The 13,233-nt window shown below is 40.8% G+C and overlaps 3 protein-coding genes across 7 annotated transcripts in view; all 3 read left to right on the plus strand.

The window, feature by feature from the left end:
- LOC308408488 (protocadherin gamma-C5-like) overlaps positions 1-13,233 on the plus strand; it is a gene marked incomplete at its 5' end in the record, with an annotated part of 274,775 nt that overhangs the window by 41,632 nt on the left and 219,910 nt on the right. The window contains one exon of one of the 5 annotated variants that reach the window (XM_080900757.1): positions 1,267-3,728. The exons of 3 other annotated variants lie outside the window; for them this stretch is intronic. In XM_080900757.1, the coding sequence (XP_080756883.1) occupies positions 1,335-3,728 (2,394 nt within the window). Of the gene's footprint in view, positions 1-1,266; positions 3,729-13,233 lie in introns of those variants that run through there. One more of the 5 variants, XM_080900767.1, reaches the window with a different exon arrangement.
- LOC308408520 (protocadherin gamma-A12-like) lies at positions 5,339-7,684 on the plus strand (the record flags this gene model as incomplete). Its single annotated transcript, XM_080900833.1, has 1 exon — positions 5,339-7,684. One exon carries the CDS (start codon positions 5,339-5,341, stop codon positions 7,682-7,684), a length of 2,346 nt encoding a protein of 781 aa, XP_080756959.1.
- LOC308408314 (protocadherin beta-15-like) lies at positions 9,643-12,147 on the plus strand (the record flags this gene model as incomplete). Its single annotated transcript, XM_080900517.1, has 2 exons — positions 9,643-12,049; positions 12,140-12,147. The coding sequence occupies 2 exons, from the start codon at positions 9,643-9,645 to the stop codon at positions 12,145-12,147; spliced, it is 2,415 nt and encodes an 804-aa protein (XP_080756643.1).

A 13,233-nucleotide genomic window follows, 5' to 3' on the forward strand; every position in this document is an offset into this window, starting at 1 on the left:
TATTTAATTGGCCAAAAGTATCTGTGTTTCAATTAAAGTTAGCCAGCGTGGGTCAGAGTTGTAATACTTTTCTTGTTCTTCTGTTCGAGAGGCAGAGAGGCGGTTGGAATTGCTGTTTTTCCACTTTGCGATGAGTTTATCAGTTGCCCTTGTCTGTGTCTTTGGAGCCGACATGCAGCTGGTACTCTGTGTCTCTGTCCTTGGTGCTGAGCAGGCCTAGTCCATGCTATCCTTGGTGCTGAACCTTTTGTTTCCTCTTGTGACGTATTTTCATGGGGAATGCGCTGCTATGCTGCTATGTTTTATGTATAACTTTTTAATTATTTTTTAATTTTTAGGCTACAGTTTAACAGTTTCATTTGTTTTTATGGAGACGTGTGTTCCATTTTCCTAACAAGATTTTGCTATGACATCACATCTATTCCTAAGTATGATTAAAAATAAGGAAAAGTAGAATCACAAGTGTAACCGGATAAAAATGTTTGTGGTCACATAGTGACAATTCACGTTATACATGACTATCGGTAGCGAATTGTACATATTTATAGAAGTTGTTTCTTCATGAAAGAAGTAGTAATATCCCTCCTTTATCTTAAATCTCATGGTAACTGAGGTAATGCTTGTATTGACATATTTTACTGAAACACTGAAAGCACTGGTTTGGTTCTTTGTTATTTTCTGTTATTATTCATTGCATATTTTTAGTGAACTAATGTTTCTTTAATGGTCTTCGTATAAGTTAAGGGCAGGGTTTTTGTGCGTCTCAAGACAAAATTCTAAAAGTTATCCAGACTATTTAGGGAGACTTAAACAGGAAAACCAAGACTGACTTTCAAGCAACGGCAAAATGTTAAAAATGCAGCCAAAATGTAAATGATGCGTGGAAAAATATACGAAGCATTTTGTGTGTTTTCAAAGTTTTGATTCGGATGAGAGATAATGCAATTTAATGGAGCCTTTAAACATCAATGAAAAAAAAGTCACATAAAGAGTAGTGAAGAAAAAATTACAGAATCCTGCCTTCATACAGCTGTGTTTGAATACCCGCGTTGAAATGTTTTTGTTAAAGTATAAAAGAGAAATGATATCTTCACGGATCAAGCAAAAACGTTTTCTCCAAAACTGTTATGTGCTATTCATGCTCAGGGTGTCACTATAGACCAGCAAAGCAGGAGAATTTCAACCTACTTTGCACACCACCCATCAGTGGGTTCGACCATTCTATTTTCTGCAGTCTACAATACCAGCGACAAAAAATAGAAATATACTGATCCAGTGACTTGTTTTTAAAGATTTAAATTAACGTGTTTTAACTTCTGTAGTGCTGTCATAGGATGGCGCACAGACAGCGTGTTTGTCAAAGCCTTTGCTTTTTTTTCCTCTTTGATATAATCCAATACGCACACGGAGATCTGAGCTATTCTGCACATGAGGAGCTGAAGCGCGGATCTGTTATTGGAAATATCGCTAAAGATCTCGGGCTGGATCTGGGTCGGCTATCTGCTCGAAAACCTCGTGTTGACTTGGAAGGAAGCGAAAGACAGTATTGTGGAATAAACCAGAGAAGCGGAGAGTTTTTCGTTGCGGAGAGAATAGACCGAGAGGAGCACTGTGGAGAAAGGCCTTCGTGTGTTCTCAAATTCGACTTGCTGTTAGAGAATCCGCTGGAGCTGCACCGGTTGTCCCTGCAGGTGCAGGACATAAACGACAATGCGCCAATCTTTCCGAAAGATATTATAAAGCTGGAAATTACAGAATCAGCGGACAAAGGAGCCAGGTATCGCATTAATGCAGCACAAGATGCAGATGTAGGTCAAAATTCTGTTCAAAGCTACATTTTACAAGAAAACGCTCACTTTGTGTTCAGCATTCAGACGACAAGTTCTGGCAGTAAATACGGTGAGCTGGTTTTAGATACGGAGTTAGACCGAGAGGAGCAGCAGGAAATGAAATTACTGCTCACAGCCATGGATGGTGGATCCCCTCAGAGATCAGGGACAGTGGTCATACACGTAATTGTTCTTGATGCTAATGATAACGCCCCCGTGTTCACAGAGGCCGTATATAGAGCCAGTATACCGGAAAACTCACCACTGAAAACCCCAGTTATCAGAGTAAACGCATCAGATGCAGATGAGGGAGTTAATGGAGAGGTTACATATGAATTTAGTCGACTTTCTGATAAATTACAAAAGCTTTTTTCGCTTGATCCCAAAACTGGAGAAATTCTTGTTACAGGTGAAATCGACTATGAAGAGGGGTCGAAATACGAAGTAATTGTTGAAGTCAAAGACGGTTATGGCCTTTCTTCAGAAGCAAAAGTTATTATTGATATTACTGATGTGAACGACAATGCACCATTTATAAATCTGAAATCACTGTCTAATCCCATACCTGAGAACGCCCCACCTGGTACAGAGGTGGGCATCATTAATGTGCAGGACAGAGATTCGGAGAATAACCGACAGGTCCGCTGCTCCATCCAGCAGGGTGTCCCCTTTAAGTTGGTTCCTTCTATTAAAAACTATTATTCTCTGGTCACCACAGGACAACTGGACCGTGAACTTCTGTCTGATTACAACATTACAATAACTGCCACTGACGAGGGCTCTCCACCTCTGTCCTCTTCTAAAAGTGTTCAGTTATCTGTAGCTGACATCAACGACAACCCACCTGTGTTTGAGGAACAGTCGTACAGCGCATATGTGAGTGAGAATAACAAACCGGGCTCCACTTTATGTTCCGTTAGTGCTCGAGACCCCGACTGGAGACAGAACGGTACAGTGGTTTATTCTCTGTTAGCTGGTGAGGTGAACGGTGCCCCGGTGTCATCTTATCTGTCTGTGAACGGAGACACGGGTGTGATCCACGCTGTGAGGTCGTTTGATTATGAACAGTTCAGGAGCTTCAAAGTCCACGTGATGGCCAGAGACAATGGTTCTCCTCCTCTAAGCAGCAACGTGACCGTGAGTGTGTTCATCTCAGATGTGAATGACAACTCTCCTCAGATCCTCTACCCCTCCCCGGGGGGCAACTCCTTCATGACCGAGCTGGTCCCCAAAGTTGCACACGGAGGCTCTCTGGTGTCCAAAGTGATCGCGGTGGACGCAGACTCCGGACAGAACGCCTGGCTGTCCTATCAAATAGTCAAATCCACTGATCCGGGACTTTTTACTATTGGTGTCCACAGCGGAGAGATCAGGACACAGCGGGACATTTCTGAATCTGACAGCATGAAACAGAACCTTGTAATGGCAGTGAAAGATAACGGACAGCCCTCTCTGTCTGCCACCTGTTCCATGTATTTACTTATTTCTGATAACTTGGCTGAGGTGCCAGAACTGAAGGATCTTTCTTATAATGAGAGCAATTCCAAACTGACCTCTTATCTGATCATCGCACTGGTGTCTGTGTCCACCTTTTTCCTGACTTTCATCATCATCATCCTGGGTTTGAGGTTTTGTCGCAGGAGAAAGCCCAGACTGTTGTTTGATGGAGCAGTTGCCATCCCCAGTGGTTATCTCCCTCCTAATTACGCAGATGTTGATGGCACAGGAACTTTACGCAGCACTTACAATTATGACGCGTACCTGACCACAGGTTCAAGAACCAGTGACTTTAAGTTTGTGACATCGTACAATGACAACACGCTGCCTGCTGACCAGACTCTGAAGAAAAGTCTGTCAGACTTTGGTGATGTATTCGGCGACTGCAATCCTTCACCAGAGGTAGGAACAGGCGTTTTATATTCCTTGTCTGCCTTCATGACAGTCTTGCAGCGATGCAGAAAGTACTTTTATGAACACAATCAATCTATTTTTCTTGGACTTGTCTTTTTTAAATATTTATTTTAAGTAACATATCACATGCCAGAGTAAACAAAAATACCTTGGGTAAGTTGCGTTAGCAGTTTGGGCACGCTTCACTGTGTCTTTCACGTGTTCTAAATTTGCGTGGTGTGATAGTTCATTACTAATTAATTATATACTTTATTATTTTAATTCTCTTCAGTAAAACTGTTTAGCTTATTGCGTTTTCTCTGGTTTAAACTTTTGAGCACTATACCCGCTTCTTCATCCTGTCTCTGACCTTGTTGCTGAACAAACTGAACTGGCTGCGCGTGGTATTAATATTCAGGAAAAATTTTCTGGATTTTTAGATTTGTTTTCCATTTTGAAAACACTTTAGATTACAGTGAAGTTATTTCTCACCAACACATATGTGCCTCATTTATTGTGTTGCAGTTTGTCTTTTAAATAAATTACCTGTTATTATTAGGAAAACAGATCATATTATTGGAGTGACTAAAGTAAAATGGTTATCGGCGGCCTAGTGTTTAAGCGTCTGTAACTGAAGTATTACATGTCTATTTTGTTTCCTACGCCGTTAACAGCGCTTTTCTGAATGTTTATAATTGTCTGTTAGTATTTAAGATTCCTCAGGAATCATAATGTAAACATCTCTTTTACCTTTTTATACGGAGTGAAACATAAACACCAAAATAGCCCTCGTTTAGGTCAGTTTGTAATGTATCATTCATTTTAATTATCTGTTAGGACATAGTCGTGGCCGTCGGTGATATCGGTTAGACATTTTCTTTAACTTGTCATTGGAACTTTTTTTTTGGGGGGGGGGGGGGGGGGGGGGAGGCAAGAAAAATAGTTGCAAGACATAGAGAGAGAGAGAAAGTGTTAAAGAGGGTTGGAGAGTTTTTTACTTCGATGTGATTTTGAAATGCCTTACATTAAAACTAGAGGAAATGATCTGCTGAAGATGTTGTATCGCACGTCAAAGTTTTCTATGATTATCGCATTCTTTAGGAGGACCACCTTAGAGAGACATTATTTTCAAAACCTTGTAACACATGATATGAGCATCGCCGTTGAATTAAACATATAGCACAAAATAAATAAATAAATAACAAAGTAAAATAAAAAAATAGCGCATTATTACACTTTCTTACGATTTTATTAAAGTTTACTTTTGAACAACCACTTCGTCAAACAACAACGAAAACAACAACAACAAAAGAAAACCAACAGAAAAGGCATTTAAAAATACTTTCTGATATTATTATATATCCTTTGCACTCACGGTGTCACTATACACCAGCTATGGACTTAGTGTTGGATCTATGTTGCACACCACCCATCAGAACGAGCACCCTGCTTTATTTAGTCATCAACAGCATCGACAGTTGCTTGAAATGCTCATATACTGATCTAGGGACGTATTTCTTAAGGGTTCAAATAGCGTGTTTTAAACTGTGTAGTGCTTTCTGAGGATGATGCAGAGCCGAAGTCTTTGTCAAAGCCTCAGTTTTGTGTTTTTCTTTGTTATGGCGCAATACGCAAACGGAGATCTGAGCTATTCCGTACAAGAGGAGCTGAAACGCGGATCTGTTATTGGAAATATCGCTAAAGATCTCGGGCTGGATCTGGGTCGACTGTCTGCTCGAAAACCTCGTGTTGACTTGGAAGGAAGCGAAAGACAGTATTGTGGAATAAACCAGAGAAGCGGAGATTTATTCGTTGCGGAGAGAATAGACCGAGAGGAGCACTGTGGAGAAAGGCCTTCGTGTGTTCTTAAATTCGACTTGCTGTTAGAGAATCCGCTGGAGCTGCACCGGTTGTCCCTGCAGGTGCAGGACATAAACGACAATGCGCCAATCTTTCCGAAGGATATATTAAAGCTAGAAATTGGAGAATCAGCGGCCAAAGGAGCCAGGTATCGCATTAATAGAGCACATGACGCAGATATAGGTCAAAATTCTGTTCAAAACTACATTTTACAAGAAAACGCTCACTTTGTGTTCAGCATTCAGACGACAAGTTCTGGCAGTAAATACGGTGAGCTGGTTTTAGATACGGAGTTAGACCGAGAAGAGAAGCAGGAAATGAAATTACTGCTCACAGCCATGGATGGTGGCTCCCCTCAGAGATCAGGGACAGTGGTCATACACGTAATTGTTCTTGATGCTAATGATAACGCCCCCGTGTTCACAGAAGCCGTATATAGAGCCAGTATACCTGAAAACTCACCACTGAAAACCCCAGTTATCAGAGTAAACGCATCAGATGCAGATGAGAGCGTTAATGGAGAGGTTACATATGAATTTAGTCGACCTTCTGATAAATTAGAAAAGATTTTTTCGCTTGATCCCAAAACTGGAGAAATTCTTGTGACAGGTGATATCGATTATGAAGAGGGGTCGAAATACGAAATGCTTGTTGAAGCCAAAGACGGTTATGGCCTTTCTTCAGAAGCGAAAGTTGTTATTGATATCACTGATGTGAACGACAATGCACCAGTTATAAATCTGAAATCACTATCTAACCCCATACCCGAGAGCGCGTCACCTGGTACAGAGGTGGGCATCATTAACGTGCAGGACAGAGATTCGGAGAATAACCGACAGGTCCGCTGCTCCATCCAGCAGGGTGTCCCCTTTAAGTTGGTTCCTTCTATTAAAAACTATTATTCTCTGGTGACTACGGGACAACTGGACCGTGAACTACTGTCTGATTACAACATTACAATCACTGCCACTGACCAGGGCTCTCCTCCGCTGTCCTCTTCTAAAAGTGTTCAGTTATCTGTAGCTGACATCAACGACAACCCACCTGTGTTTGAGGAACAGTCGTACAGCGCATATGTGAGTGAGAATAACAAACCTGGCTCCACCTTATGTTCCGTTAGTGCTCGAGACCCCGACTGGAGACAGAACGGTACAGTGGTTTATTCTCTGTTAGCTGGTGAGGTGAACGGTGCCCCGGTGTCCTCCTATCTGTCTGTGAACGGAGACACGGGTGTGATCCACGCTGTGAGGTCGTTTGATTATGAACAGTTCAGGAGTTTTAAAGTCCACGTGATGGCCAGAGACAACGGTTCTCCTCCTCTCAGCAGCAACGTGACTGTGAGTGTTTTCATCTCAGATGTGAATGACAACTCTCCTCAGATCCTGTACCCTTCCCCGGAGGGCAACTCCTTCATGACCGAGCTGGTCCCCAAAGCTGCACACGGAGGCTCTCTGGTGTCCAAAGTGATCGCGGTGGACGCGGACTCCGGACAGAACGCCTGGCTGTCCTATCAAATAGTCAAATCCACTGATCCGGGACTTTTTACTATTGGTGTCCACAGCGGAGAGATCAGGACACAGCGGGACATTACTGAATCTGACAGCATGAAACAGAACCTTGTAGTGGCAGTGAAAGATAACGGACAGCCCTCTCTGTCTGCCACCTGTTCCATGTATTTACTTATTTCTGATAACTTGGCTGAGATGCCAGAACTGAAGGATCTGTCTTATAATGAGAGCAATTCCAAACTGACCTCTTATCTGATCATCGCACTGGTGTCTGTGTCCACGTTTTTCCTGACTTTCATCATCATCATTCTGGGTTTGAGGTTTTGTCGCAGGAGAAAGCCCAGACTGTTGTTTGATGGAGCAGTTGCCATCCCCAGCGGTTATCTCCCTCCTAATTACGCAGATGTTGATGGCACAGGAACTTTACGCAGCACTTACAATTATGACGCGTACCTAACCACAGGTTCAAGAACCAGTGATTTTAAGTTTGTGACATCATACAATGACAACACGCTGCCTGCTGACCAGACTCTGAAGAAAAGTCCATCAGACTTTGCTGATGTATTCGGGGACTGCGATACTGCCCCTGAGGTATGATGCATAATTATTCCTTTTAAAGTAGTTCCAATGATACAGCCACGCTTTTCTCAATCTTGTTATTTGCCATTCAAGTTTTATTTTGGTGTTTACTTTGAGACCTTCGAGGACTGTGCGTTGAAAATTCGCATTGCTGACTCAATTTTTCCGATTTTCTTTCACATTTCAACTTTTTTATTCACTTATTTGATAGTGTTCACGTGGAAGAAATTCATGGCGTTTATATTATTTTTAAATTAATTTCTGTTGCCATACAGGTTAAGTTTGAATAGAGAATGTCTTTTGTGTCTCTCTTACTCTATCCATGGTGCTGAAGTTTTTGGTTTGTTTGTTTGATATTAGTAGACATTGAGCATAGCTGATTTTTATACACAAGTCTTTGTGCACCTTCAACAAGAAGACTGAATGTCTTTGTTTGCTTCGGTGTAGTATAGCTTCGTTTATCTGTGATTTTGTTAAAGAAATTGCCTCCCTCCAGTGAGTGTTTCTTTTAATAGTGGCCAGTTCTACATTTCATGATGATTTCCTAATTATTTATTTTCTTCGCGCATGTCGTTCCTATGTATGTTACGCGATAATTGAAATACCAGAAAGACCCTCCCCACATACATCATGCCCTTTGCGCTGTATAAATTAACGTTTCAACCAAAAGTTTTGTCTTACAGAACTTGAAATTTTTTTAATGCTATTAAATAACCTTATGACTTCAAATTTCACTGACAGCCAGCCGGTACCTTAAATGAAGAAACTTCCAGTCAGCATATGAATTTCACAAATGCACTGTAATTTTTGGTTAAACTAAACATCTTATGTGATGCATTTACTGTATCCACGCGGCTAGTGAAATGGTCTCTTTGCTTAGACTTGATAAAGATTATTGATCAGTCTGTCTTTTAATTATGTCTAGCATCAGCATTAAATCGGTTCGTAGTTTCACCACATGTAAACCATCAGAAAAACACAGTGCGCTGTTAGAAAAACCGCAACAGCTTAAACATTTTATTCATCAGGACATATTGAAGCAATCAAAGAAAATACTTTTTTCTCCTCACAAATGTATGACTGATAGCTTCCACGCTGTTAAAATGCTTGCTGAACAATAATTATTTAAAAGAAATTTGTCTTTAACTGCAGTGTTTTAGCAGAGTAAAAACTTCAGTGTGCAAAATATAAAGTCAGGATTTACAGTCTAAAAAACAGAATAATTCAGGAAGTTTGCTTTAAAAGAAAAATGCTTACGTTTTATTTTTGACATTTTTCACCTCTGCAAGGATAAAAGTGTTGTTGTTTTAAATAATGTAACTGTTACAGGCTATACATGAATGTATTCAATACAGCTTTTTCTCAGTTTTACTTAATATATTTTTTTAAACAGGACGGTGGAAATGTAAAACAGGAAAGTGCATTAAAAATGAAAATAAGAATCACAGTTTCATTAGTGAGAGAGAGTCATGACATCATGGAATATAGGTTTGGCACTTCATACAATATTTATAATTTAAATGCTCCAGCTTATAGTTTTTTGTGGAATGACTTGAAATATAAAATTAATTTGAAAACATGAAGCTCTTGAAGGAAAAATGGTTTAGTTTGGTGTTGACCTACCCTGCTAGCAGTTGTATATAATTATCTGGCAAACTTAATTTATCTCTTTGTTCTCACAAAGTTTTTGTAGATTCGACTGGCAATTTTCAATGAATGTGTCTCTGTTTGAAATTAAATCATATTGTTGTGTTGTTATACCTAGAGAAATACTCATGGTGTCAGTGTGTACCAGCAAACGAGAGACTGCAATAATACCCCACCCTTCACTATCTACGACTTTCAACCTCGAATCTGTAGTTGCAGTTGTTTTTCGCAAAACGTTGGGTGATTTTTTCGCTTATGGAAGGTAATTGGTCATTGTAGATCTTACTATACAAAACTGCTAGCAAAATTAGTTTTTTTCCGCAGTAGCAATGGGATACAGCGTATATGCGCTGCACTGCGGCCTTGCTTATATGTATATTATCTTCGGGACCGTGAGTGGAGACGTGAGCTATTCTATGCCAGAGGAGATAAAACGTGGATCTATAATTGGAAATATCGCTAAGGATCTGGGACTTGATTTGGGCAGACTGTCCGCTCGAAAGCCTCGTATAGATACAGAGGATAGCGGTGTCAAGTACTGCAGCGTAAATCTCAATACTGGCGAGTTAATTGTACAAGAAAGGATCGACCGAGAGGGGCTTTGTGCGAAAAAGGCGTCGTGTGTTCTGAAACAGGAGCTAGTGCTGGAAAATCCTTTAGAACTGCACCGCATTCATATCCGCGTTCAAGACATCAACGATAACTCACCACAGTTTAAAGAGGAATCACTTAAGATTGAAATACAGGAGTCAGCGGATAAAGGCGAACGTTTTCTTGTCGGAGAAGCTCACGACGCGGACATCGGAGAAAATGCTGTTCAGGGCTATTCACTTCAGCAGAATGATCATTTCAAACTAAATGTGAACACAAAGGCGAGTGGTCGTAAATACTGTGAACTAGTCTTAGACAAAGAACTAGACAGGGAAGACAAAAAAGAGATTGTGCTGTTACTTACCGCCTTCGATGGAGGCTCTCCACAGAGATCGGGCACTGTGGTCATACACGTCACTGTACTGGATGCTAATGATAATGTACCAGTCTTTGGTCAGAATGTCTATACAGCAAGTCTGCCTGAAAACTCTCCTCTGGAAGCATTAGTAATCACAGTGAGTGCCAATGATCCAGATGAAGGTTTAAATAGCGAAATTACTTATGGATTTGATCATGTTTCAGATGAAAACAGCGATGTGTTTTCATTAAACCCCAGAACTGGAGAAGTGAGAGTAGCTGGAGCAATTGATTACGAGAAAGTATCATCATATGAAATGCAGATAAGCGCTAAAGATGGATTAGGGTTAGTTTCATATTCAACATTAAGTATTGAAGTCACTGACGTGAACGACAATGCACCAGTAATACATCTTAAGTCAATGTCTAACCCCATACCCGAGAACGCCCCATCTGGTACAGAGGTGGGCATCATTAACGTGCAGGACAGAGACGCTGAGAATAACCGACAGGTCCGCTGCTCCATCCAGCAGGGTGTCCCCTTTAAGTTGGTTCCGTCTATTAAAAACTATTATTCTCTGGTGACCACAGGACAACTGGACCGCGAACTAGTGTCTGATTACAACATTACAATCACTGCCACTGACGAGGGCTCTCCACCTCTGTCCTCTTCTAAAAGTGTTCAGTTATCTGTAGCTGACATCAACGACAACCCACCTGTGTTTGATGAGCAGTCGTACAGCGCATATGTGAGTGAGAATAACAAACCGGGCTCCACTTTATGTTCCGTTAGTGCTCGAGACCCCGACTGGAGACAGAACGGTACAGTGGTTTATTCTCTGTTAGCTGGTGAGGTGAACGGTGCCCCGGTGTCCTCCTATCTGTCTGTGAACGGAGACACGGGTGTGATCCACGCTGTGAGGTCGTTTGATTATGAACAGTTCAGGAGTTTTGAAGTCCACGTGATGGCCAGAGACAACGGTTCTCCTCCTCTAAGCAGCAACGTGACCGTGAGTGTGTTCATCTCAGATGTGAATGACAACTCTCCTCAGATCCTGTACCCCTCCCCAGAGGGCAACTCCTTCATGACCGAGCTGGTCCCCAAAGCTGCACACGGAGGCTCTCTGGTGTCCAAAGTGATCGCGGTGGACGCGGACTCCGGACAGAACGCCTGGCTGTCCTATCAAATAGTCAAATCCACTGATCCGGGACTTTTTACCATTGGTGTCCACAGCGGAGAGATCAGGACACAGCGGGACATTTCTGAATCTGACAGCATGAAACAGAACCTTGTAGTGGCAGTGAAAGATAACGGACAGCCCTCTCTGTCTGCCACCTGTTCCATGTATTTACTTATTTCTGATAACTTGGCTGAGGTGCCAGAATTGAAGGATCTGTCTTATAATGAGAGCAATTCCAAACTGACCTCTTATCTGATCATCGCGCTGGTGTCTGTGTCCACGTTTTTTCTGACTTTTATCATCATCATCCTGGGTTTGAGGTTTTGTCGCAGGAGAAAGCCCAGACTGTTGTTTGATGGAGCAGTTGCAATCCCCAGCGGTTATCTTCCTCCTAATTACGCAGATGTTGATGGCACAGGAACTTTACGCAGCACTTACAATTATGACGCGTACCTGACCACAGGTTCAAGAACCAGTGACTTTAAGTTTGTGACATCATACAATGACAACACGCTGCCTGCTGACCAGACTCTGAAGAAAAGTCCATCAGACTTTGTCGATGTGTTTGGGGACAGCGATGGTTCTCCTGAGGTAGGATCATTTCATTGTCACCAAAAATATCTTTTCGTCGTCCCAAAAATAAACTTGAATGATTCTGTAACCTCATTTGATTTACTTTGTTGCTTTTGTTCATTAGTGATGTAAGCATCTTGCAATTTCATTATTTTTTTTTTCTCTGTCCTTGGTTCTGAACTGCGTTTTTGCGCTGTTCCTGGAATCGTTTTATGTGAATTTTAAGTCAATTTTTTCTTCTTTTTTTTTCCCTGATTCATTTTTTAATACAGTTCCAAATTTGAGGGACCACCGATTTGGTTTGTCCAAAGTTGCGTTGTTTCTGGTTTGTGTAGTAGTATAAACAACTTCTTATTTACATCATTCTTGTCTGTCCTTGGTCCTGAACTCGGCTTGACATTTTAATGCTCTTCTAAAGATAGTTTTTTGTTTTGTGCTTTTTTCTTCTCTTTACCTTTCTTTCTTTCTTTGTTTTAGAAACACTGTCACCGTTATAGCACACCCAAATACAATATTTTTAGTATTTAGGTGTGATAATAATTTTCGCATAAATAAGGATTTCTAATTGATAATAAAGCTGTTCCTTCTACGTTTGTGTTGGCCATTAAAAATGTCATTCTTTTTTTCATTTTTCTTTAATTGTTACTGAAAAGAAGAAGGTATGGACATGTCTCTATTGCTCATGTTCTAAATGAACGTGATAAAGAGCGCACATTCTATTACTCTTTGTTCTAACTGTCTTACATTTTAAATTTTTACATATTTCATTTAAAGAAATCTTCTTTCAGTCATAATTGTTCTTATGAATCCTTTACGTTAAGTTCTCAGCGTTGATAAAAATCGGACCCTTCAACGGTCTTTCAAAATTCTTGCAGCAGTGTTCATAGTCACTTTGTCGTTTTGTTTCGTTTTCTATTCGTTGTATCAATTTTAAAATGGTTACTAATCCTTCTGAAAGCGCACTGTGTGGATCACCGTTTGTTCACCCTCAGTTAATTGGACGAATACATCTGAGCCTTTTTTGACCCTCTGTATCTATTACAATGAGAATCCCAGAACTCTTCAGAAATACAAAACGATTTCACAGCAAGTCATCAAAAAGTAACGCTACGTTTTTGCACATAAAACATTACGAAGAACTTAGAATTTTAATAAAAGAGAAACTAACAGGAATAACAACAACAAAAACGAGAGAGAAAAAGCTCTCTCCCCTTTCAA

This window comes from Rhamphochromis sp. 'chilingali', assembly GCF_963969265.1.
Source record: "Rhamphochromis sp. 'chilingali' genome assembly, chromosome: 13".
Classification (NCBI taxonomy): domain Eukaryota; kingdom Metazoa; phylum Chordata; class Actinopteri; order Cichliformes; family Cichlidae; genus Rhamphochromis; species Rhamphochromis sp. 'chilingali'.